Raw genomic sequence first — 26,532 nt, forward strand, 5'->3', positions numbered from 1 at the left:
AGGTCTATAACTATGAATTAATTCAAAAGTTAATAAGCTTCTAAAAAGGAAAGCTCAGGTTCACATGGTTTCACTAGTAAGTTCTATCAAATATTTAAGAAAGAATGATACCAAAACTCTAAAATCTACTCAAGAAAATAGAATAAGAAGAAATACTTTCTTTGTTCATGAGTACAGAATTGTCCTAGTGCTGAAATGAAATAATTATAAAAATGGAAAACTATAGGCCAATAACTCTTGTGAACATAGATGCAAAAATTTTACCTAATATTAGCAAATTCAACAATGTATAAAAAGAATAAAATTCATTCCAGATATGGAAGACTAGATGAACATTTGAAAATCAGTCAACTAATGTAATTCATCACTTCAACACACTAAAGGAGAAAACTCACATAATCATAAATTGATGCACAAAAGCATTTGAAAACTCCAACATCCATTCATGATCACCATTCTCAGCAATTTAAGGTAAAAAGAGAATTTCTCAACTTGGTAGAGAACATGTACACCAGAGCTGATTGGGAAAAAGTGGATGTTCTCATCCCTGAAAAATGAGAACAGGGTGAGATTAGTCTACATACTTTCTCTCAACATCATACTACAAGTCCTAGTTTGTGCAATGAGAAAAGGAAATAAAAAGTATGTAGACTGGAAGGGAAGAAATAAAAAATGCCTTTATTCAGGAATAACATGATTGTCTATGGAAAAATCTTAAAGACTTGATAAGAAAATTACTTCCTGAAACTAATAGCAAGTATAATAGAAAAGTTACAGGATACAGTTAGTTCATATTCAAAAGTCAAATTGCTTTTTTAGACACCATCAATGAACAATTGGACTCTGAGTAAAAAGATAATAGCACTTATAAGAGCAGCCAAAAATAAATGAAATACTTTGGAATACATGTAAATAAAATAAATATAAATAAATGGAGAGATATCCCACATTCGTGGATTGCATCAAAGTTTGGGCTGCTGTAACAGTGAGATGGTGGCTCAAACAATAATTATTTATCACAGTCTGAAATCTGGGAAGTCTAAGATCAAGGTGCCAGCACAGCGGTCCCTGCGGAGGGCTCACTTCCTGGCTGTGTCCTCACGTGTCAGGGAGCATAGAGAAGGAAGAAAGCTCTCCTGGGACTATTCTTATAAGTGCACTAATCTCATTAATGAGGGCTCCACCCAAAATACCCACCTCCTAATAACATTATATTGGAGGGTCATGTTTTCAACATAGGGTTTTCCAAAGACGAGAAACACAAATATTCAGACGATAGCATTGAAAAATGGACTATCATTAGAATGTCAATTCGCTACAATTGAACTGTATATTCAATGTAATTACAATCAAAATCCCAGAAAGCTATTTTATAGTGGAATAGTGGACTCCTCCCCACGATGGGACAGGTTTCAACGTTACAATTCAAGGGTTGTCACCATGGAGAAGAGACTGTTAAAATCATTTTTGTAGTCTACCATAACTATAAAGACCAACATTTCTCCATTCCACCATCTTGTAGCTGCATATTGATTTGAGTAACTCCAACAACAGCATCCAGTCCCCATCGTCACAATTCATAAAACAGACAATATATATTTAACATAACAGATAATATATATCAACACTGTTGTAGTAAATGAAGCAACACACATAGTACACACCACCATGCCTGGGAGACCTCAAGACCAGATTATTTCTTATTGATATTACTTGTAATATTATATTATATTACAAATTTAATGACAAACTAATTCTAAAGTTTATAAGGAAAGATCAAAAGTCTGACCAACACAATACTAAAGATGAAGACCCAAGTTAGAAGAATCATTCTCCCTTGGTTTCAAGACTTACTTTAAAGCTACAGTCATCAAGACAGTGTGATACTGGGGAAAGAGTAGACAAATATGCCCATGTAACAGACTAGAGTACCCAGAGATAGACACATAAATATAGTTGGATGGTCTTTTGCAAAGGGGTGAAGGCAGTTCATCAGACCAGGGTTAGTCTTCTTCACAAACAGCAAAACTGGGTGTACATACACAAAACAATTTTAAAACTAAAACCCTGCTGCAGACCTCACACCTGTCACAAAGGTCAATTTAAGATGGATCCTAGATCTAACATAAAATACAAAATTTATAAAAGATCTGGAAGAAAACATAGGAGAAATTCTAGGTGAAACAAACAGCGAAAGCATGATCCATAAAAGAATGATTAATGTTGGACATTATTAAAATTAAAACATTCTGCTCTGAAAAAGAAAGATCCCTTTAAGAGAACGAAAGCATAAGAAATGGTCTGGGAGAAAATGATTGCAAAACATATCTGATAAAGGACTTTTATCTAAAATGCAGAAATAATCTCATTATTTCAAAATCAACTGAGAATTACGTGGGATCTGTGATATCTAGCCTGGGTGTCATGGGGAAAGCTTCACAGGCTCCCAGAGAATCCATTCTATAGAGTATGAAGGAGGGAGGTCACCAGATGCAGAATCCAATCTACAGGGCATGGAGGAGGAAGGTCACGTGACAGCTAAGAGGGGTGCAGCCCAATCAGACAGGCTTAGAATTCAACCCGCTTTCTACTTCCAGGCACAGGCTCACTTAACCAATCTGACATTCCACTTTCCTTGTTTTTAAATGAGATTAAGTGTACCTGCCTCATGCTGAAAGGAATGAGAACACATAGGAAGCACAGAACCAGACATAAAGCAAATGTTTGAAAAATAATGACTTTAACATTCCAGTATATAAAAGATATTCCTTATCAAATAGTGCACCCATGAGCCAAAAATGTAAAAAGGACCAATGTGACTATGTAACAATATTTAAATTTAATGGTAAAACATGCCATAAATGGGGCTAAAAGCCAAATGATATATTGGAATGAAATGTAACAAATTTTAATATCCCCAATATCATTTACAAATTAGGAAAAAGATAAATAATCCAAATAAAATGGGAAAATGATATGAAAAGATAATTCATGGAATAGGCATTGCAGACCCTCAGTAAACATAGAAAAAGATATTTTACTTTAGTAACAGTCAACAAAATGCCAATCAAATAAAAAATGAAAGTTTTAAAAAATGGTCAGACTATTAAACATTTTAAAGATGTATGCCACCCATAGTCAGTAAAGTTATCGAGCAAAAGACATTCTCTTAGACACTGAGAGTAGAAGTTCAAAATTTACTTTTTCTCTATTGATGTTTGAAAAATAGTAAGTCATAGGAAACTCCGACTTTCAAGTAGCACATAAGATGTCCTGACAGGTCAATGATTCTACTACAATGACTGGAGAATGCTAAATAAATTATAAAATCATATTAAATTTCTTGGAAGCAATAGGGCCTAATAAATTGAAATTTCAGGTTGGGAGAAAGCTCTGCCAATTCTTTAAACATTTAAAAGTTAAAAACCTACAAAAACTACGAGGAAACACCTCAGGATAAAACAGAAGCAGACTGAGTCTCACTAAAACTGAAATCCAGCCCAACCCTATGCATATGGTTTGGATTGGATTGAGATGGTTATTCCACCAAGATGTGTAAAAAACAAACCTTACCTGGTGAACTAGATCACCTGAAGCCTCCCTAGTTCTTTCACATACTGACTATCAGACTATAGAAACTGGAAGATACCAGATAAGGTAGGAAAATGTGGTGAATTGTCAAGAGAAAAACGAGGAACAGAGACAAGCCCACAGATGACCCAGACATTGGAATTAACAAACAATAACTTTAAAAAACTATGATTAATATGATAGAGGAAAGGAAGGGCGATGTGGGCAAAAAGATGGAGAAGTTGAACAGTGATTCAGAAGCTATCAAAAATTTCAAATATTCGAAATTTAAAAAATATACAGTATCTAAAATTAACTCATTGGATGTCCTTTATACTATACCTGGAAATTTTTAAAAAGATAGTATTTTTATAAACCTGATCAAGATGTTTGGCTTGTATCCAAATTATGTGTTTAATGCAAATTCCTTTGTAGGGCACATGGAAGTCTTCACACTGGACAGAGTGTGTCCACTACTACAATTATCGCCCTGATTTCAAAGTTACAACTAGTGCTCATGTAGGATTTTTTTTTTTAAGAAAGAGGACTGTAGTAATAAATCAAAAGACAAATTGTAAAGGTAAAATTTCTAAGCTGATTCCAAGCTGCAAAAGCTTGAGTTAAAGTGTAAAAGACTAGGCATTGTAAAGCTTCTAAATGGCAAGGCCTGGGCTAAAAAGTAAAGACTAGGTATTGTTAAAATTCTTCTGCTACCCCCGGAACCTGTAATCTCTGTAGCTGTTAGGACAATGCTGGAACTGCCCAGTAAATATCTCCATTGATTCCCTGGTTGTTTAATAGCTAAGGGCTCCAGGTAGCATGGCACATAAGCATCTAGACTCCAAAACCAATCAGTTTAAATTTGTACCCCACTTGGAAATGACCAATCACCCCTGCCCTGATTGTTCCCGCCAATGAATGTACTAATCCCGTCTCAGAGTTTTTGTTCAATTGTCCTGTGCCTCATGATGATTTGTTCTGATGTATGCAAAGCCCACCGCCCTCTCCAAAAAGTGTACTTAAGCTCTGCTTGACCTCTGCTCTGGGCTCTGGGCTGCTTTCCCTTCTTGAGTGAGCACGGAGTCCCAGCACACTGGAATGGATCCCCAATAAATCCTCCTTGCCAATTGCATGAAGTAAGTCTCTTTTGTGGTCTCTTTCTCCGACGCTCCGCCGGACCCTTACAAAGTCAGCAGAAAATATCCAAAATGAAGCACAGAAAGAAAAGCAAATGGAAATACAAGTTCAGAAAGGATGAGAAAGGCTGGAGCCTTCAAAAACCAGATAGTGACAGACACCAAAGGAGAAGAAAACGGATGACGCAACAGCGATGCTGGAGGAAATGATGACTCCCCCCAGATTGTGGAAAGACACCGACCCAAGATCACGAGGCTCTAAGAAACCCAAGCAGGATCAACACAAAGACAATCCGCTCAGCCACATCATAGCGAAACAACTAAAAACAACAGTGAAGACAAAATCTTAAAAGCTTCAGACAAAACTCCACACTCATATGCACAAAGAGGCATTTTTAAAGATTTTCACATTAGTGTTATTTGTAATAACCAAAAAATAAAATGAAAATGATAACAATTGAAAAGTCCATTTGCAGAGCTGTGGTCCACCGTATTACAGAACATCCATCCTACAGCGTGAAATTTCTAAAAATGAGGTGGAGCTGTATGCGTTCATATAGAAATTTCTGTAAGACACGTGGGTAAGAGGGGAAAGCAAGTTAAATAACACTTACTCCGTATTTCCCACTTATATCCTGTAAAAACAAGCTACATGACTGTAAGTGAATATATACATTCCAAATTCACAGGAAGGAGGATTGTACAGCAGTGCACCAGCAAGAGTAGATGGCCATCACTAGTCATTATTGTAATGAATCACCACCAGCTCAGCAATTAACACAAGACGAGTCCACCATCTTACAGCTCTGGAGGCCGGGGTCCACACTGGGTCCACAGAGCTGTCCCCTCCAAGGCACCAGGCCCTGCTGGCTTCCTATCACAGCTTCCCAAGGCCACCCACATTTTGTGGCTATGACCCCTTTCTCACAGCCTCCAAACTCTGCTTCCTTCACCTTTTCTTCTCTGACCTCTTTCCTCCTGCCTACTCTTTATAGAGAATTTCAGGTTGACATGGGCCCACTGAAAGCCAGGATAAGCTTCTCACTAGAATGGGTACTGAATGACATGTGCCTAGCACTATGTGACGTAACACACACACAGGTCTGGGCTCAGGACGTGGACATCTTGAGGAATGAGGAAGGTGCCATTCATCTACCACACAGGGTAAGAGAGTACTTCTCTCAGTGTTAGGAAGGAGACAGGGCACAAGGAAGGGAGGGGCCTTCAGCCCCACCCAACATACACTGCCTGAAGCCTCTTCCTTTAGTGGAAACTGGCATCCTTCAGCTAAGGAAGGAAGCCCGAGGGCCACAAGAGGAATCCTAGACATTTGGGGCTTGCTCCCCCTCCATGCATTTTTGTGAGGAGGGGAGAAACTTACACAGAGTCAAATTCAGTTATCAATCAAGGTGCCAATCAAACCCAGATCCACCCAGGGGAGGAGGGAGACAACTAGTCAACCCAATAAAAGTAAGCTCCACTGGGTAGGACTCGGCCCTGGGCTACTTCACAGTTCGGCCTACTATACTCCTCCAGAGTGATTTCTTTCACTTTCAGTAAACCTCTGCCTTCCCTGCCAATGTACCCCTCAGTGCTTCACTTAGACACCAAGAACCTGGCCCTGGGATCCCCTGCACACTCTACCTTTGCACCAGTAACATCTGAACTTCAGTGTTGTGTGAATCTTTTGCAAAAAGAATGTCTTTGCTTATTGTTGGTATAATTTCAAGCAAAATGAAGATTAATGAAGTTCTTAAATTGACTAAGAAGGTGTCAGTCAAAGGTTTACTGGGTGGCCAACTTGACCATGGAGGTCACAGTGTGTGGCACAAACCACTGTGGGCATAGCCTCATCTTCAGCCTGTGGCCCTCAATGAAACAAACATGGCACCAGGACTCCAGAGAACCCCTCCAGGACGTTGGCTGGCCCACTGTCCTTTCCTAGGGTTCAGACCTCTGGGCTCCTTGATTATGACGTCAGCTGCAGTTGAACAAAAAAAGAGGCATTTTTTCTCTCTTTTGATAAGGAAACTGAGGCAATTGAAGTTTCAGAATAAAAAGAGATCGTTTGTTTATTTTTTGTTCTTGTTTTTTTGTCACTGTGTGGTTTTTTTTAATTCAGATAGCCACAAGAGACATCAAACTGTGTCCAGATCGCAGTGTTAACACTCATGTAAGAGAATTTTAAAAGAAACTCAACTGCTTCTGAAACCAAGGATTCCCTGGACCAACAACATGAATAGAGGTGTGGTCATTGGGGGGCCACTGAATTAAGAAGACCAACCTTCCCTGAAGAGGGCGATGGGCCAACGTGGGCACCTGAGTGGGTCTGACTGAGGTCAGCCTTTGTTCCCTCATTTTTGGAAACCATGGAATAACGCCCTCGTGATATCACCATCAGCATCGACAGAGCCTTGTTCCAAGACCAAAAGAAAGAAAGTCTGAAAGAGACAAAAATCAAAGGATGTTTATAATGTGAAAATTATATGTTGAAAAGGAAGGCAGCAATTTTTGTCAATATTATAAGAAGATTCCTAAAATATCACCAACTTTTCTTGTTAACAGTTTTGAAAATGAGAGAGCGGCAGCATTTTGGCAAGCATGAGATTTTTGTGTAAGTAATAAATTGCCAAGAAGATAATCGGGAAATTGCAGACTTCAGGAATTAGGCTCATGAGCCAGAGGCACCTCCCTTGCCTCAGGAGAAGGACCTTTCTGCAAGTTTCAAAAAAAACTGAATGGAGCGAAGATCACCCACATTCATTATTTGTGTATATTTTTAGCTGAATGATGTAAACGTCTTCATGGGATGTAAAGTATTTTTAGGGAATTGCAGGTCGAAATCTGACTCCCTCTTCGTAGCTCTGTGACATTAAACAATGTCTCCAAGTCCTCCATGTCTAGGTGTCCTCATCTCTGAAACAGAAAATAAAAATGCTCCCCTTCCTAGGACTGGTGGGGGGGATCAGAAAGAAGACCTGCTACAGGGCCCTGTAGTCCGCACTGACAATCCCACAAGTCACCCTATGGCAACAGATCTACCGCCCCTCACAAACCCTTCCTGCATCCCACACACCCTGTCTCGGGGGTCCTACTTCATATTCCTTTCAAAACATTTCAAGCAATGGAGGGTGTCGCTGCCAACAGGACACCAACCAGCACATGTGCAGGGTTACTCCTTCTCTGGTGAAGAAACATGTGAGAACTGTACACCAAGTCTGGCTGGTGACACTTCTGTCAACTCATTCTTAAGGCTCACTCTGGGGATCGCCTTCAGTTTAATCACCTCCCAGGAAAATCTCTGGTTATTTTATAGGCATTTTATAGGCATGTCTGGTTTGGACCACCATGTGCACATTCTGCTTGTTAAATCCCTTCTTTACTCAACTAATATTCAGTGAGTATTTATTATGTATGAAGAGCCACATTGAAATGAGAATATACTCAAATAGAAGGTACAGTTCCTGACAGTCGAGTAGTTGCAACTTAGTTGGGAGACGAACAGCACACAAATAGTCAAACACAGGCACACAGAATTAGACCTGGTTACAAATGCTACAAAGAAAATGGACATGGTCCAGTAACAGAAGATGATGACCCTACAGAGGTGATCCTGATGGGGTCACCATGAGTGGTCACCTCTTGAAACCACTGGGAAATAGCTGAGGGATTGCAAGATGGGGAGAGTCACACCTGGGTTCACAGTTCAAACGGCCAATCAGGCTGCTGTAGAAAAATGCATGAAGGGTGAGGGTGGAGGGTGGACGTGGGAAACGAGAAAGGGGCCTGTCACAGATAAACAGGAGAGAAAGGACTGTGGCTTTGATAAGCAGAAGCTAAGACAGGTGTGTGCATCTGAGAGATATTTTTAAGTAGAAAAGACAAAATTGGGTGTTGAAGATGAGGAATGGAAAGCGGGGAGCCCAGGGTAACTCCCAGACAGGATGGACAGGTCACAAAACCACAGAGCCCAAGCTTTGAGATCTCCGTGTAGAGAAATTCCACTCCAGGCTTCAATGGGGAGGGTCTCAGCAAAAGTTCTCACAGTTACTCCTCCATTACTATTAACAAAGTTGCACGTCCCTGCATACATTTTAAATGAAGGCTCTTAGATACTTCTCAGAAGAGGATACAATCAATCAACAAATACATGAAAAAATATTCATCATCACTAGCAATTAGAGAAATGCAAATCAAAACCACTCTAAGATTTCATCTGACTCCAGTTAGAATGGCAGCTCTTATGCATACAAACAATAAGTGTTGACAAGGATATGGGGAAAAGGTACACTCATACACTGCTGGTGGGACTGCAAATTGGTGCAGTCAATATGGAAAGCAGTATGGAGATCCCTTGGAAAATTGGAAATGGAACCACCATTTGACCCAGGTATCCCTCTCCTTGGACTATACCCAAAGGACTTAAAAACAGCATACTACAGGGACACAGTCACATCAATATTTATAGCAGCACAATTCACAATTGCTAAACTGTAGAACCAACCTAAATGCCCTTCAATAGATGAATGGATTAAAAAGATGTGGCATATATACACAAGAGAATGTTACTCGGCAATAAAAGAGAATAAAATCATGGCATTTAAAGGTAAATGGATGGAGTTAGAGAAGATGATGCTAAGTGAAGTTAGCCAATACCCAAAAAACAAATGCCAAATGTTTTCCTTGATATAAGGAGGCTGATTCATAGTGGGATAGGGAGCAGGAGCATAGGAAGAATGGATGAACTCTAGATAGGGCAGGGGAGTGGGAGGGGAAGAGAGGTGGAATGTGATGATTATTATTACCCAAAGTACAGGTATGAAGACATGAATTGGTGTGAATATACTATGTATACAACCAGAGATATGAAAAATTGTGCTCCATATGTGTACTAAGAATTGTAATGCATTCTGCTGTCATAAATAAATAAATAAATAAATTTAAATGAAGGCTCTTAGACTGCATATGCCTCAGGTCCCCTAAAACCTGCATCTACTTTCCCAGCTTTGTACTGTCACCACTAGATGGCTCAGGACTCCCCTCAAATAGATGACTAACAGTATTAGGGAAGGCAAGTTCCACTGGGGTGTGTGGAAGTTGAAACGGTAGCCAGGCATTCAGGTCATTAGACAACACCCTAAATGACTTTTAGAGTTTTCCAAATATTAAATTTACTTCCAGAGACAAAAAAATTCACCATTGACAATATTTGGCTTCCAAATTAGTGGTGCTTGATATTTTAAATTTAACCTTTATAATCTAGGAAACCTTAGACTCGTCGTCTCCAAAAGTGCACTTAGATCCCTTGGTCTAACTCAGCCCAAGCCAAGAGCTCATCTATTCTCTAAATGTTGCCACTACACCACGGGAGGGCAAGACCAGAGTTGTTTTGCCAAAAGATCATGCTCACTGACACTGCTTGTTTTCATGTTATAAATTCTGTGATGTTTGTTATCAGTCAGATTCCTGGATAATCCCAGCTTGTTGCCGTGATGGCAATACAGTTGGGGACATTTGAGACCATATGGTCTGTGTGCTGAAACCTGAGAACACTTGTTTTCCAGCCCATTCCCAGCTCTTTGCATGTTCCTGTGCAAGGGTATTTTAGAGAGCTGAATGTACTTCCTAGCCTCCATAATGGTGCTATTTTTTTTTAAATCTTTCAATCACTGGAGTAGTTTGTGAATGCTAAATACTGCTCTGCAGAATGTCTTTTCACTGGTTGCCTCCCAGTGTCACTCAAAATGTTCTTTTGTTTATTCACCAAGTTGTATGATAAAGCCTCTGACTTCTCTACCTAATTTGGTGGTGAATCTGGGGTGAAGGGGACTGTAGATGCTCCCCCCGACCTTGCCATAGAAAATTCAAAAGGGTATTTGTCACATCGCTGAACCATCAATACAAATTCTATTTGGACCTAAAACCATTTTCTTGTAAAAACAGCAGCTTCTGCAAAAAAAAAAAAAAAAAAAAAAAGGCTGTCCAGAAATTAAAGGGATCCTCTGAAACAGAGAGAAGCCCTGGGGAATTTGCCATCACTCCATAGAACTCACACCCCATCTTCCTTCTGCATGCATCACCTCTACCAGACGGAGGCTCCCTGAGGACGAAGGCACTGGGGGACCTGCCCGTGTGACCACACAGCTTGCACAGTGTGAAGATGAAGCTAACACAAGGGGACTGGCAGTGGACTTGGTTTGGCTACCTGGCCTCATAAATTGCCAAATCTGTAGACTCTTAAATTTTGTGTGTTTTTTTCAGCTGCAATACTTGCAAGCACCTGCTACCCCACAGGCCCTTTATCAATCCTGTACCCCACACTGCCTCGATTCCTGTGAGAGTCCTAATGGCTTTCTTTTCCACATTTTGCTGATGAAAAAAAAAAGCAGGCTTTGAGAAAGTTCTTCTGAATTAAACCAGACAATAGAGAGATTAACAGCAAAAAGGGCATGTAAATGGATTATCATGCACATGTGCATGAAGGCTACGCAGAATATGTGTTGTAAAGCAGGGTCAGATGGTTGAGGCTTGACTATCCTCTTCATAGGACAGAAGGAAGTGGGGGAGAGAGGTAGGGAAGCAGAGAAAATGATTTTTTGGATAGACAAAATGTTCTAAAGAATAAGAGCCTTGGGGGTAACAAAGGAGAGTTAGAGGGACCTAGATCCAGAAGCAACTCCTAAGACCTTTTAATTCCCTTCCATTTCCAATGTATCCCTAGGCACCAGGCTTTCAAGTGTCACTTTCTGATCTCCAACAGTTACAAGAATAACCACTGATGATAGCTTGTGCAATTCTCTCTTGTGTTAAGGATAGAATTGATGACTGCTAAGTTCTTAATCTGTCAGAGATGAAATCAGAAGTCTGGATGTATTCTTGTTCAGTTCTAGATTTCTTATTCAGTTCTTGTTTAGTTTTCGTTCCTCTGATGAAATCCTGCTTATGCCTATCCATTCTGTCAATTTTTTCTATCATTCCTTTTACATATTCATAGTAGCTAAAGTGCTTATGCTATGCTCATCATAGTACCTCCAACCATTTATGAAGTTTTCTATAGGCCTTTCCCCTCCTTGATTTTGGATTCCATTTTCCTGATTCTTTAAAGATCTAATAATTTCTTGGCTGCTTAACAGATATTGAGACTAATATGAGACTCTGAAGGGTGTGTTTATTTCCCCTCTAGATTCTGTTTCATTTTTTTCTGACAGGAGGTTGAAATACCATCAGATGCACTTCACTGGAGAGAAATTTTACTTTCACCTTTTTTTAAAGATTGCTGTATTTTGGTTGTGCTGTCTTGTATTATGTGGTCCTCACTCCTGATGCGTTACCCTCTGCTATTTTATATATATATTTTATATAAGCTCAGGGTATTTGCCAATTCCCTCTACTTAACTTCAAACTCTTAACACCAGGTAGTCGCTAACATCTCTGTGGAGTTCTTTAACTTTCCAATGGCTGCTCTCCAGTGGATTTCCTGGGGTTGTTGTTGTCCTGAACATGCAGCGTTCAGGAGTCTGTGTAGGAATTTTGATGCAAATTTTAGGGCTCCCTGCTCAATATCTCACCTTCTTCTGACTTTTCTCATTACTTTCTAGAAGCCCTGCAGGCATGAACTCCTTTTTAGTGCACTTCAGCAGGACTGTCACTTGTTCTCTGTGGTCTATGTCACATGAGTGCACCTGAGAAACTGGAAGTACCCACAGAGGGATGAGTTATGTAAATTTAGAGCTTACCTGGGTTTCCTCTCCACTTTTATAGTTGGAGTTCCTTTCTAATTCTATCATATTTGGATGGTTCTGTAACAATTAGAGCCATTTGTTTCTATTTTTGTGCAAGCTTTATAATTACATCTGGTAGAAGGGGGGTGAATTCTTAAAGTGGTATTCAAGCAGAGCAAATGATATGTTTAATTCCAAGGAGATCTGGCATTAACTACCTGACGAACCCATTATCATCCAGGATTCGAACTTCTCCTTGGTCGATTCAGAGATTTATGTTTAGGTGGATCTATTTAGATGAGCCATTCACGAGACGAACGTAGAAAATCAGAAAGACATTTTTATTCATGTCTCAAGATAAATAAGACTTGGACCGGAGTTCTCAAAGCTGCAGTGATCAGCAACTTTCTTTTCCTGTAGGCAAAACTCTATGGGAAGTCAAATTACAACCAGGAGTTTGTTTGTTGAGCATGAAATCAGAAAAGGGGGAAGTTGGTTGGGTGTTTAATGGAATCAAGCTAATATAGCCTCAGGTGTTCATCTACACACATACACACACACACACACACACACACACACACACACAAAACAGAAACCCTGTCACTGAAGAGGTTCCTCCAAGTTCATTGACTGAGCTGCTCTTTTTTTCTCCAACAACTCTAGTTCATCCCTGTTTTTTATAGATTTTTCTGGCTGTCCAAAGTCCTAACAAAAGATGATGTCTGTTGGTAGAATTGCTCTTAACAATGTGATTACAGTTGGTATGGCCTAAATGCTACATTTTTCCCTTGTGACTTTTCACATCAGTGCTTGGTTGCTATATTTATTATTCCCAGGTTAGTACTAGGAGAAACATCCTATTTCCTTAGAGTTTAAAACCTGGGGGGAAGATCTGATAATATTCCTGAAGCAGGGACAATACAATCTACCTCTAAAAGTAGAGTAAATGGGACAACATTTGCAATGCTCCTGGCCCTTATGTGGTGAGCTTTGAAAAACATTCTTCCATTTCCTTCCCCTTACTTAATGAAAACAGGTGTTGAGGGAAGCCCATTAATTTCTCTCTTGAACGTTCCCCACATGATCATCGTTTTCTGAAGTTTTTGCTGGACAGAAAAACAAGAATCCAGAAAGCATTTTTTAATCATAAAGCTGGATGGAGATTAAAAAAAAATGTGAAGGCTTTGAATTACCAAGTCCCATTCACAAGACATTGGTAAACTGGAACCTTACTCTACCTTAAATATTTAGCATCAGTACATTGTGTGTTCTGATTTCTGTCAATCATTAAAAGATGAATCAAAAATGGCAGTGTTTATTTTCATGTGCCCTTGGTGTGAATTTAGAAGTTGGGCAGTCAGGCCTATCAGCAGATTTAAATTATATATATATGATAGTTCTATTATTATAACTCACATCTCATTTAACACACATTGATCTTTATCATAATAGTTAAATGTCTGCTTTGTGGGAAATATTAGGATGAACGCTCTGTTCTTTCATGTAATTCTCATAGCTCCATTCACTAGGGTTGAGTCTCATTTTCTAGATGAGAAAAATTGTTTAGAGTAGGTCTTCCTTAAGGGCTAGAGTGAATGTGATTGAAAGAAGTCAGAGATTTGCTCAATCATATACCCAACGAGTGTCAAGATCAGAATGTACACCACTTAATGTTCACATTTGTGGTGCCTGTTCATGATTCCTCTCTCTTAGTGACAGATTTTCATCTTTGCCAAGGCTTATAGGGATTTTGGTTCAAGGAGTTATTCTAATTGTGAATATTTAGGAACCCAGAGAAAAATTTGGAAAGATAAAAGTTTTGGGTGATATCAATCCAAACCTGAAAGTCACCCCTCTTTTTGTCTTGTTTCGGTGACAGCAGAGACACATTACAGTTTGAACTTGTGCAACTGCATTGCGAATGAAATTATGTCTTGTACTAGGAAATGTTTTCTTTATTATAAAAGTATAATATTAAAACAGGAAGAAAAAAAACATTGAAGAAAGCCTTAGGAAACCTTGAATAAGTCATAGAACCTCTCGAGGTGTCAGGTTCCTCATTGATCAAGGATAGCATCAGCCCGGTGATCTTTAAGGCCCAAGGGTTCAGAATCGTAAGCATCAATGGCATCCATTCTTTTCTCATGACCTCTTTTCCCAGCTGTGTTCCAGTGGACCAGATTGACAACAGCAAGCACAGAGTCAAATTCCAATTTAAAACAGGTCTTGTTATTTCGGTACCAATTACAAGGTTATGGATCATGCTTAAAGGTGTTTAATATGCTGTAATGTTTAGACACACTTGGCTCCAACATTTATGAGGGCTGTTTGTAGAAACAAGAAGCATAAGTATGCAAGACTACTGTAAAAACACTACAGATGGGCCGGAAAGAGAGAGCCTCAAACCGGCTACGAAGAAAGGCGACAAGTGTTTTGGGGCTGCCCTGTGGTTTAACCTGCTGACGAATCTCTCATCAGGCAGTGCGTGTTTTTATGTTTTTTATAGGTGCATATATTGTTGTTGCTTTTTTACTTTGTTTCGGTCTCTGATGTAGAATATTTGTAAAAACAGTGTGAAGGATTTTATGGCCTTGTAGGACTATATTTTATGCAGGAGAAATAATCCCTCTTTTTTTATGAGATCAGTTTCTGCAGAGTGTTTCTGGTGAGCTCTTCTCACCACCCAGGCAACAGGTGATTGCTTTTCAGATGGTGGAGAAGGACCTGGAGATACTCAGTGATGCAATACAGCAGGAGGGAGAGTGGTCACCTGTGAATCCAAACATTACAGATGTGCCTCAGTCCCAGCAGAACTGGACTCTTGGGGTGGCCCCAGTAGATCTTCATTTTAACATCCTCAATTCAAATATTTTACTTTTAAATACCAAGAAGAATTGAAATATATTTAGTTCCTTGAAGAGCCAAATTCCTGACTGAAACCGCATTTTGTAACTTGGAGTTGGGAGGATTTTCACCAAGATATCCTTCCCTCTCAACATCCATTAGGATTCACAAGCAATGGGAGTACGAGAATATCCTTTACCGTGTCACGTGTTGACCTGGAAAATAAAAAGAGATAGAAAATCCTCCCTGACTTGTAGCACACTATTGAACAAAAGGCATTGTACTCATGGAGAAGCAACTGGATGTGAACTTGAAGAGACTTGTTTAACAAACTACAATGTGCGTGTGTGTGTGTGTGTGTGTGTGTGTATGTATGGGTGTGTGTGTGCGCGTGTGTGGAGAGAGAGAGAATATGCAGGGTCTTGTGCTCATGTCCACTTGCCCCCTTTCTCGTGTTAGCTCCTTTTAGGCTCAAAGAAGCCTATGAGCTAAGTCTCATTGGTTGCCTGTTTCACAGAGGAACATGTAACATGCGCAGTCAGGTAAACTGGCTCACATTCCCAAGTCATCACCCCAGGAGCCTGGATTCAGAGGCAATCTGCCTTCAGAGCCCCCGCCCCTTAATCTCCACACGCCCTCATCTCTAGGGACCTGAGCCCCCATGTCCTCCTGGAAGACTGTGGGGGAGCTGACCCCGTCCACAGTCAAACCCATAGGCTGTTCCTTGGAAGAATCTCCCCTGTGGGGAACATCATGCTCCATGGGACAAGTCCATGAAAACATGCTCAACATCATTAGCCATCAAAAAAAATCAAGAATGTAATGAGCTCCCACCTTATAACCACCAGGACAGCCTCAATCAATTAGACAACTAATAGCAAGTGTTGCTGAGGATGTGGGGAAACCAAATCCTTGTCCACTGCCAGTGGGGACAGATCATGGTGCAACCTCATGATAAGACGGATTGGCAGTTCCTCCAACTGCATGGCCCAACAATGTGACTCCTAGGCATGCACTCTAGAGAAATGAAGACTCTGTCTACACAGAAACCAGGACATGAATGTTCGTTGAAGTATTACTCATAATGGCCCCAATGTCTATCAGTGGATGAAGGGGTAAAGTATATATGGCAGATAATACCATGGAACGTTACTCAGGAAGGAGTACTGATTCATGACACAACATATAGGAACCTGGAAAAGAGGATCTCGGTGAAAGAAGCCATTCACAAAAGATCACATATCAAATACTTCCTTTAATGGGAAAAGGAAGCATTTAGAAAATGCAAATAGAGAGAGCACAAAAGTAGATGAGGAGCTGCTGGGGAAAAACAAATCCCCTCCTAGTGTGTCCAAAGTTTCTTTCTGGGTGATGAAAATGTTCTAGAGTTAGACGGGGTGGTGGTTTCACAACCATGTGAATATATAAGAAACCACTTACTTGCATTATAGACCTTGCTATGTGAAGTATATATCAGTAATGCTGCTTAAAAGGGAAAATAAAGCACAGATCTTGGGAATTAAAAAAGAGAGAGAGAGAGATGCTCAAGAAAAAATTGAGCTTTTATTTACTTTTACCATTTCTCTGAAATGCATTTTTGTATTTCTCTCAGCCAACAAAAGAGCATACACACACACACACACACACACACACACACACACACATCTTTTGTCCCTATTTGAAATGTGCAAATAAGGTAGTGAATATCCCAGATACTCACACCCTCTCCTGCCCCAGAAAAAATGATACTGTTTGTAGTTTAGTATGTTTTTTGATTTATCATAGAAATAGCAATGGCACACACCCCCTTGGTGGCCATGCTGAAGAGTGCAGTCACTTCCCAGTGAAAACTGACCTTTTACCTCTCCTAACAGATTAGGGGACTTGGAGTCCTCCTTCACAATACCTCCAGGGTTCCTTTCCTTCTAGGGCCTTAATCAGACTTTCTGGCCCAGCTCTTTTAGATGACAGTTTGATTATCTAATGTGGCATCAACTGCCTTCTCATGAAGTAAGATCATAATAAATCTTCAGGTATTAAATCTATCAGATATTAAAAATGATAATGGATGGCATTGGAGAAGATAATGCTAAGTGAAGTTAGCCCATCCCAAAAAAACAAATGCCGAGTGTTTTCTCTGATATAAGGAAGCTGACACATAGTGCAGTAGGGAGGGGGAGCATGGGAGGAATAGATGATTCTAGATAGGGCAGAGGGGTGAGAGGGAAGAGAAGGGGACAGAGGATTAGCAAGGACAGTGGAATGTAATGGACATCATTATCCAAGTACATATATGAAGACACAAAAATGGTGTCAAGATACTTTATATACAACCAGAGATATGAAAAATTGTGGTATATATGTGTAATAAGAATTGTAGTGCAAAAAAACAAAAAGAAAAAAAACAAAGTACATATATAAAGACATGAATTGGCATGAACATACTTTATATACAAAGATAAAAAATCGTGCTCTATATATGTAATTAGAATTGTAATGCATTCTGCTGTCATGTATTTAAAAAATAAAATCAATTAAAAACAGAAAAAATGATAATAAGTTGTGGATCTATGCTTTAGATCTACAGTCAGTAGTTGGAATGATTTTAAGAGATGAAACCCTTCCTGAAATCCTTTGACTCAATAGGACTTGGAACATAAATGCATACAGGAAACTTCTAATTTATAAGTTAAGCTTATATGATAGTTATTTTATGTTGTCGACTCGATGGGTATTTATTAAGTTTCCAGATTTTTTTTTGGTTAAGTATCATTCTGGGTGTGTCTGTGAGGATGTGTCTGGATTAATATTTGCTCCACTAAGCCAGGTAGGGTGGTACAAGCCTGGAATCCCAATGGCTTGGGAGGCTGAGGAGGAGGAATGTCATTTCAAAGTCAGTCTTGACATCTTAGCAAGGCCCTAAACAACTCAGTGAGACTGTCTCTAAATAAAACATAAAATAGGTTGGGGGTATTGTTCACAGGTTAAGTGCCAATGGGTTCAACACCCAGTACCTAAACAAACAAACGAACAAACAAATAAAGAAATTTAACCCAGTAGACCCAGTAAACCAGATTGTCCTCCCCAGTGTGGGTGGGCCTCTTCCAAATCCTTTCGAGGTCTGAATAAAACAAAAGACTGCTCTGCCCAACTGTCTTGGAGCCTGGACATCAGTCCTCCCTGCCTCTGGACATGGACTGGACTTGTCCCATCAGTCTGCCTGCTTCTCCAGCCTTCAGACTCATAGTAGAACATTACCACTGGCACTCCTGGGTCTCCATCTGGCAGATGGCAGCTCCCCGACTTCTCACCCACCATAAGTCCATGGGCCCATAACTTGGAAAAGTTTCTCTCTATGTGTACAATCTTCTATCTGTTTCACATTTTTTTTTTAAAGAGAGAGTGAGAAAGGAGAGAGAGAATTTTTAATATTTACTTTTTAGTTCTCGGCGGACACAACATCTTTGTTGTTATGTGGTGCTGAGGATCGAACCCAGGCCGCACACATGCCAGGCGAGCGCGCTACCGCCTGAGCCACATCCCCAGCCCCTCACATTTCTTATTATTTTTCTTGGTACTAGGGACTGAACCCAATACTGATTAACCTCTCAGGCATATCCCCAGATCTTTTTTTAACATATATTTTATTTAGAGAAAATCATCTTGCTGAGTTACTTAAGAGTGCCATGCTATGTAGTTGAGGCTGGATTTGAACTTGAGATCCTCCTGCCTCAGCTCCTGAACAACTGGGATTACAACCATGCACCATCACACACAGACTACAATTTCCTACTTATTCTGTTTTTCTAGAGATTCAAGATTACATACTATACTCCTCCTTCCTTCCTTCCTTCCTTCTATACATTTTTCTTTCCTTCTTCCTTTCCTTTCTTCCTTCCTTTCTTCCTTCCTTCCTTCCTTCCTTCCTTCCCTCCATCTTTACTTTTTTCCGTCCTTCTTTCTTTCCTTCCTTGCAATGCCAGAGATCAAACCTTGGGCGTACTAGAAAAGCACTCTACCACTGAGATACTCTCACAGCCCTTTTTTAAAATTTTATTTTGAGACAGGGTCTTTCCATGTTGCCCAGGCTGACCCGGAACCTGTGATCCTTCTGCTTCAGTCACCAAAGTAGTTGGGGTTACAGAATGTACCACTTCACCTGGCTTCCATTTATGAAATGATGATGTCATTTAAAAGTATAAAAAGAGGCATTTTGAACCTGTCACAACCAAGCCTCTGTGGATTCTTGCCCACATGCATCACCTTACTGCAGTTATGGTAAAGTGACGGACAACTCCAGCTGTGGGACATGTGACAAAATATCTGATCATGGTCAGATCATGAAAGGTAAGGGAAGACTGAGGACCTGTCACACACTGCAGGTGACTCATAGGAAAGTACATTTAAGTGCAACTTGTGTTTCTAATGATCTCACAGAGTAGGAAAGGAGCTTAGTGGAAGAACTGGGGAAGCTCCTGCTGTCTCTGTGCTAGTCAATGGTACTGCACCAAAGTTCCCACCGTGGTCTGCTCACTGTGGTGCCCGTGTAAGATGTCACCCTTGGAGCAGTGGGCTCAGGGACATATGGATGCCCTTCAGTAGGCTTGCACCTTCTCTGGAAGTGCACACTGAGACCAAGATGAAAAGGTCAAAATCAAACAGAGTAAAGTAGGAAAAATGAAAAAAAAAAACAACCATGTATTACAACTAAGTTTGTCAGGCCTTAATACTTTGCCATATTTGATTCACTACATTCTAATAAGAATAATATAGAGGGCTGGGGTTGTGGCTCAGCAGTAGAGCACTTGCATAGCATGTGCAAGGCACTGGGTTTGATCCTCAGTACCACACAAAAATAAATAAAAGTATTGTGCCCAACTACAACTAAATTTTTTTTTAAAAAAAGAATCTATTATAGTCGGGCATGATAGCACATTCCTGTGTCCCACAGCCTTGGGAAGATGAGGCAGGAGGATAGCAAATCCAAAGCCAGCTTCAACAAAAGTGTGGTGCTAAGCAACTCAGTGACATCCTGTCTCTAAATAAAATACAAAATAGGGCTGGGGAACCAGTTCAGTGGTTGAGTGCCCCTGAGTTCAATCCCTAGAACCTCCCTCCCCCCAAAAGAATTTATTATACATAATACTTAGACCCCTGATCTCCCCCTTGGCTGTTCTGTTTGCTTCCCACTGGCCTCACGAGCTCTATTCTCATTTTAATGTCCACCGTATGCATGTTTTAATGCTATTTCATGTGAGTATATTGTTTTACTCTGAGGATAAAATTTATGGAGGTGGGAATATACTCAGTATATCTGAATTGTATGCTTCAAAGTGGTTAAACTGATAAAAATTTATATGTATTTTAACCAAATACACAGAGAAAACTTAAATGGACTTTGTTATGCTTTTTATAAAAACTTTCCCATTCAACCCTCTCAGGCTGAAGTATTCTTTCTTTAGTACACTTCATGAACTTGCTACAGATGACCTCACCCACAACCCTTTATGGTCATAGGTGTACATGTCTTTAACTCTTGAATGAGAAGTCCCGGGACCCCCAGAATCCAGATGTCATTTTTTAGTGTATTATACTAGTTAGAAGCCTATGTTATCAAGGTCTGTGGAAAGGAAGGAGGAGAGACAGAGGTTGAAATTGAGGAAAGACTCTAAAAAGTCAATACGAATAGGCTTCTCAAAACGTGAACAATGAAGGTAAAACAGGGTGGTAGTAAAAGGTAGAAGACACAGACTTTCAAAGGAATCTGTGGATGAGTGAGGAGGAGGATGGTTACCCTGGAGGTGAACTAGCAACACAGGAAGAGTCAGCAAGAAGGATGAGTGCAGCCAGCCTCAAAGAAGTTAAAGTGTAGGGAGAATTTTTATTGACACTTGCAAAGGAAATTCAGGGAGCACAGTGCGGTGGATTGAGAGGACTTGGTTAAATCAATATCTGCTGAAAATGTTAAGTTTTTGTAAAAAGGCTTCAGTGGGGGAAATAGCTCCATGAGATTTGACTTTCAGTCCCTCTTAGATATCCCTGAATGACTTGTGATTAGGTGATCCACAGGAACATGGACACTACAACGAGGCACAGTCGTTATCAAGGGCTTGTTTTTTCTCATTCATTCTGGAAAAAAACCCTGTGAGGTCTGTAATAACATCTCTCTCAACTTATGAATGAAGACACCAGGCTTAGCGTGGTTAAGTGGCATGCCTAGCCTTCACCCTCCCCCACCCTCCATGTTGCCCCTTATGCCAGCCGATTTCTAGAACCAGCCACCATGCCGGGACATTTCAGAATAACATGCTAGAACCACCTGGTCCCCAGGGTCATCAGAACAGCTTTCTGACTGTCTAACACTACTGACTGACATGGCCTTCCCAGTGACACACTGCCCTCTGCCACTCACTCCAGACCCACAAGTTCCACCAAAACCATCCTGCCACATGGGAGTCACAGGGGTCCTGCTGCGTCTGACACTGCAGATAGGAGTTAATGATAGCATAGGTTAAAATGTGTGAAATAATAGACAAAACATGGGGAAATACAGTAAGAAGGGGCCAAGGGAGAGAGAAATGAAGGCCTTCTGTGTAGGAGGCAGGATACTCCCTGTGATGTCCTCAGAGTCAATCTTAGTCTTCTGGTCAACCTACCTACTTTCAACCTGGGCCCAGATGTTATGATGGAAGAGGAGGAAGACATGGAAAACAAGCACATTTATTAGGAAAACAGAAAACCATGCTAACTCTAAAACATGGGCGGGGGAATCAATTAAAATTCTGGGTGCATAGGCTTCTTAACTAGAGGGATCCTTGAGGTTGGAGCCTGTGGCTTCCAACCAAATGTCTTCTCTCTAGCACCAGCAGGATGGGACCTTCTTGGCCTTCTCACGGCGCTTTCTCCCTGGCAGGGAGGATACCACTCTCTTCCTGAGCCAGTGGAAGAAGCCCCGGAAATTCATACAGGAAGTGCCTTCTTTATCTGAAGGCAGGTCCCCCTTCTCTGACTGCAATGCTGAGACTGGGGAGCTCTCTGCAGTTCCAGGCTCCTGGATTTCCATCTGCCAAGACGAAGAGGAGGAGTTAGAGACATTCAGGGTCAGCAGCAATGGGGCCAATATTACTCATTTATGGATTTCCAATTTATGTTTTTACCTATATAAGCCAACTATCAATTCCAAGTTTCAGGACTCACATTAAAGCCACACACAGGCACACACACTGGTTTGTAAGGTGCTTCTCTCTGTCCTCCCCTCTCTCTCTCTCTCAGTGCTCCCTGGCATTTCCCCAACACCTCTTCCCTGACCCCTTTCCTGGCTGAGGACCTTCTCCCATTGCTCATCTGCCCAGATACTGGGGTCCTCCTCTGCTTCACAGCAGGTACAAGGACTCCATGCTGTCCCACCTGGCACCCCCACTGGGCCTGTCCTTCCTCTGCAGGGGGGCAGCTCTGTGCTCACCTCAACAATTTCATCCTCCTCAAGCCCAGAAGGCATTACTAGGAACTGCTTGACGTCTCCATTTTCTTGTGGTATACATTTGGGCAAGTCCTGACCAGCCTCCTCTTCTTCAGGACTGACCTGAAGCATCTGGGAAGACACACTGCTGGACGGCTGGCCATCCTCCTCCTGAGGAGAGTAAGAGAAGACAGGGTCATCATCTTCATCATCATTCAGATTGTCTAGACATACCATAATAGTTTTTGAGAAATCATCCAGTTCCCAGACAGTCTGGGTTATGGTTTCCTTTTGGTACTTGTCCATCCTCTGGTCATCGTCACTTGGAGCCGAGTGAGGTGCTGAGTCTTCTTGGAGGCTGTGCAGATAGGCATTCATGACCTCGTCGATGTCTTCTTCGCCAAGCTCCTCTGGCTTCTCCTGAATTTCAGTTCCTCTCCCCATGGGTCCCCTTACACTTTTGGTTCCCCATGGCCCTTGGTCAGGAGAGAGGGAGGGAGGATCCTCAGAGGTCACATCTTCACAGGGTGTGATAGCCTCACAGGCTACGTTTTCGTTGGAGGGGAAATAGCCTACAGAGAGGCTGTGGCTGGATTGGGATTCTGAAATGCTCTGCTCTACGTCAGGGCAGCTGCTGCCAGAGGACGAGTCGTCCATGGGGTCCAAGAGCTCAAATGCCTAGTCTCTTTGGACCCTGGAAAATTCAAAAGAAAAACATTAATAGGTGATGTGGGGAAGCTACTCATGGACTTTTCCAAATGATGCCCATTCCTTTATCCATTCCCAGCTATCCCACTCAGGCAGAAGTGCATCCTGTATTTGCACTCTCCAGTCAAGGGCACAAGAGGCAGTTCTTTCTCTTTAAAAACTCATTTTATTGAATAATGACCCTCTGCCCTGAGCACCTCCACCTGATACCTCTCATGCTTTGTCTTATCACTACAGTTGGAAGAACTGCCTCCCGTTAAAGATAGTTGTATAAATTTGAAAATAGGAAAGTCAATGACGTAAATAAATACCCATATCCCACCATCCAAGGGGAATGACAATCCTTTATAGTCTTCTTTTTCCTCTTATCTACATATATGCATGTGTGCACACATCTATATATATATATGGGAATTCACATCAAAGACAGTGAGATTATTAAATTTTGTAGCACAAGCTGCAGGAAACACATCTATGGCTATTCAGTGATCCTTAAGAACTTTCTCAATAACTCTCTTTGGTGATCACCTGAGACAGGGGCAGAATATTATATTTTGGATGTGAGGTGTCCATCATAAGCTCTTGTTAATTCCAGAATATTCAGAGGTCAGAGGAGTAGAATTATGAGAGCTGAAACCTCATGAATTCATCGACCATTAACATAGGTGATCAATGAACCTTAGATAATCAAGACCATTAAGAATGGTCTTATTAATGATATTAAACCCCCTTATCCACACATTTTTACCTTTCTTTAAGTAGTCCTGCAGGTGGGATCATTGATTCAAAGATTACAAATATTTTTAAATTATGAGAATTGATGTTAAATTACTTTCTAGAAAGAATACAGCTATTTAAATGCCCATCCTGACATCATCTGGTGGCATCTGTAGTCCAGCAATTCCTGTGGTGCCCAGCAAGCCATTGGGGAAAGTAACATACAAACATTGGCTTTCCCTTGAGATCTCTCCCTCTCAGACTCCTCTTCTCTCTCTCACACACACACACTCACGTACCTTGTAGACTCTGTCACACCTGGCTTTATTTACTTTATGCAGAAAGAGAAGCTTCCAACTCCTCAGGCAGATCCAGGCTACCTGAAGTCCTTCAGGTACTGAATCCAGTAACTGAGAAATCCAATTGTCAGAAGACTGGGTTCTGAGAACCTTGGCTGCCATGGCAACAGCGGAACACAGGAGAGTCACAAATGTGGAAGGACAAATGGGAATAGAAAACCAAGATCCAGCTGGGCAGAGAGGTCCCCTGAGTCCACCTATAGTGACCATCCCCTTTGCTTTAGTCATTTTATCTGTCAGTGTGACCAAAGTATATGACAAGAACAACTTAGAGAAGGAAAAGTATTTGGGGTCCTTACATTTTCAGAAGTCATAGGTAACTGCCTCCCTTGCTCTGGGTCCTCACAGCAGCCTATCATGGGGGGAGGGCCCAGTGGGGGAAATGTATCAACAGATGGGGGTCAAAAAACTGAGACAGGAAAGGGCCACCAGAAGAACACCTCCAGGACCAACTCACTATGGCTCACCTCCTCCAAACATTGCTTACTATTATTATCCAGTCAGTTCATTCAAACTAGGGTGAATTTATTAGGTTTCAGCTCTCACAATCTATTCCTCTGACCTCTGAATATTCTGGCATTAACAGAAGCTTATGATGGACACCTCACATCCAAAATATAATATTCTGCCCCTGTCTCTAAATAGCTCCTATCCTTCTCACAGAGCAAGATGCAGGGCGTTTGTCTCTAAGAGTCTCATAGTGTCCACAGCTCTGGTACTTCCCAAAAGTTCAATCCAAGTCCAAGTCTCCTCTGAGACCACAGACCAACTCTGGGTTGTGATGCCTTGGAAAAGTCAAAGAGAAGTTTCCTATATCCTAAATACAGCTGCACACAATAATCATTCCCATTTCAAAATGAGGGACTAGGACACAGCAGAAGGACTGAGGCCAAAATAAGACCAAGACCCAGCTGGGCAGAGAGGTCCCCTGAGTCCACCTACAGTGACCAGTACACTTGATGGTGAGCTGTTACTTCCCAGAGCTTGGTTGCATTGCTCATGGGTTGTCTTTTAGCCTGGAAGTCTCTGAAGCCACCAGCTTGGCTGTCTGGCATTTCATAATTCCTGGGGTCTCCACCACAGCTTCACTTTACTTTTACTTTTACTACATCAAAGTTTGATCTCTCAGGGGCACCTATGGGGACTTTGCCCAGCAACACTTTATCTGGCTCCAGGTCTTCCTTTGAAATCTTGGTGAAGGGTTCATGACCCCTTAAGTATTTTTCAACAAAGAGACATGAGTTTAAGCACTCCTAAATAAATAAATAAATAAAAATATCAACAACAACAAAAAAACACGTGTGTATGTGCGTACACACACTCACACACACATATACACACGCTTTATATAATAGTAGAACAAAGCCAAAAAATAGCTATCTGACCTAAAAGAACCTCAGGTCATTGGGATCTGTCAGTTTCATAAGATGTTTCCCAAATATTTGCCTCTATTTCCATTCAGTAAGATAGTATTTACAGTGTGCCAGAACCATCTTCCATTTTTCACTATTGACTGGACTCAAATACCTACTTTCTCTTCTTGAAGTTTGTAGAAGTTCTCTCTTCTAGAGTTTTGATGGCGTGATGCAATGAATAGGCAGAGCTGGGGTTGGCAAGAAACAACTACTATTCAATAGATGCAGCCTGGCAAATGCCCCAGGCTGCCACAGCTATGAGTGACCATGGTCTCCCTGAGTATATGCAGGGTCTTGTGCTCATGTCCACATGCCCCCTTTCTGGGTGTTAGCTCCTTTTAGGCTCAAAGAAGCCTATGAGCTAAGTCTCATGGGTTGCCTGCTTCACAGAGGAACATGTAACATGCGTAGTCAGGCAGGGCTCACATTTCCAAGTCATAACCCCAGGCACCTGGATTCAGAGGCAATCTGCCTTCAGAGTCCCCACCCCTAATCTCCACTCACCCTCATCTCCAGGGACCTGAGCCCCCACGTTCTTCTGGAAGACTGTGGGGGAGCTGACCCTGTCCACAGGCAAACCCATAGGCTGTTCCTTGGAAGAAT

General features: G+C 41.2%; 1 protein-coding gene across 1 annotated transcript; it reads right to left on the reverse strand.

The window, feature by feature from the left end:
• Positions 1-22,127: 22,127 nt before the first annotated feature.
• LOC144374360 (uncharacterized protein C12orf71 homolog) lies at positions 22,128-23,174 on the reverse strand. The gene is made up of 2 exons (XM_078037214.1): positions 22,734-23,174; positions 22,128-22,334 (listed from the first exon to the last, which is right to left on the reverse strand). Exons 1-2 carry the CDS (start codon positions 23,172-23,174, stop codon positions 22,128-22,130), a joined length of 648 nt encoding a protein of 215 aa, XP_077893340.1.
• Between the last annotated feature and the right edge of the window lie 3,358 nt (positions 23,175-26,532).

The sequence above is a fragment of the Ictidomys tridecemlineatus genome, unplaced genomic scaffold (genome assembly GCF_052094955.1).
Source record: "Ictidomys tridecemlineatus isolate mIctTri1 unplaced genomic scaffold, mIctTri1.hap1 Scaffold_66, whole genome shotgun sequence".
Classification (NCBI taxonomy): domain Eukaryota; kingdom Metazoa; phylum Chordata; class Mammalia; order Rodentia; family Sciuridae; genus Ictidomys; species Ictidomys tridecemlineatus.

Excerpts from the sequence above, each read along its gene's own strand:
- LOC144374360 (XM_078037214.1), bottom strand. The coding sequence starts at position 23,174 with ATGGGGAGAGGAACTGAAATTCAGGAGAAGCCAGAGGAGCTTGGCGAA. Across the intron at positions 22,335-22,733 it reads AGGAGGATGAAATTGTTGAG|ATGGAAATCCAGGAGCCTGG; the intron begins GTGAGCACAGAG and ends TCGTCTTGGCAG.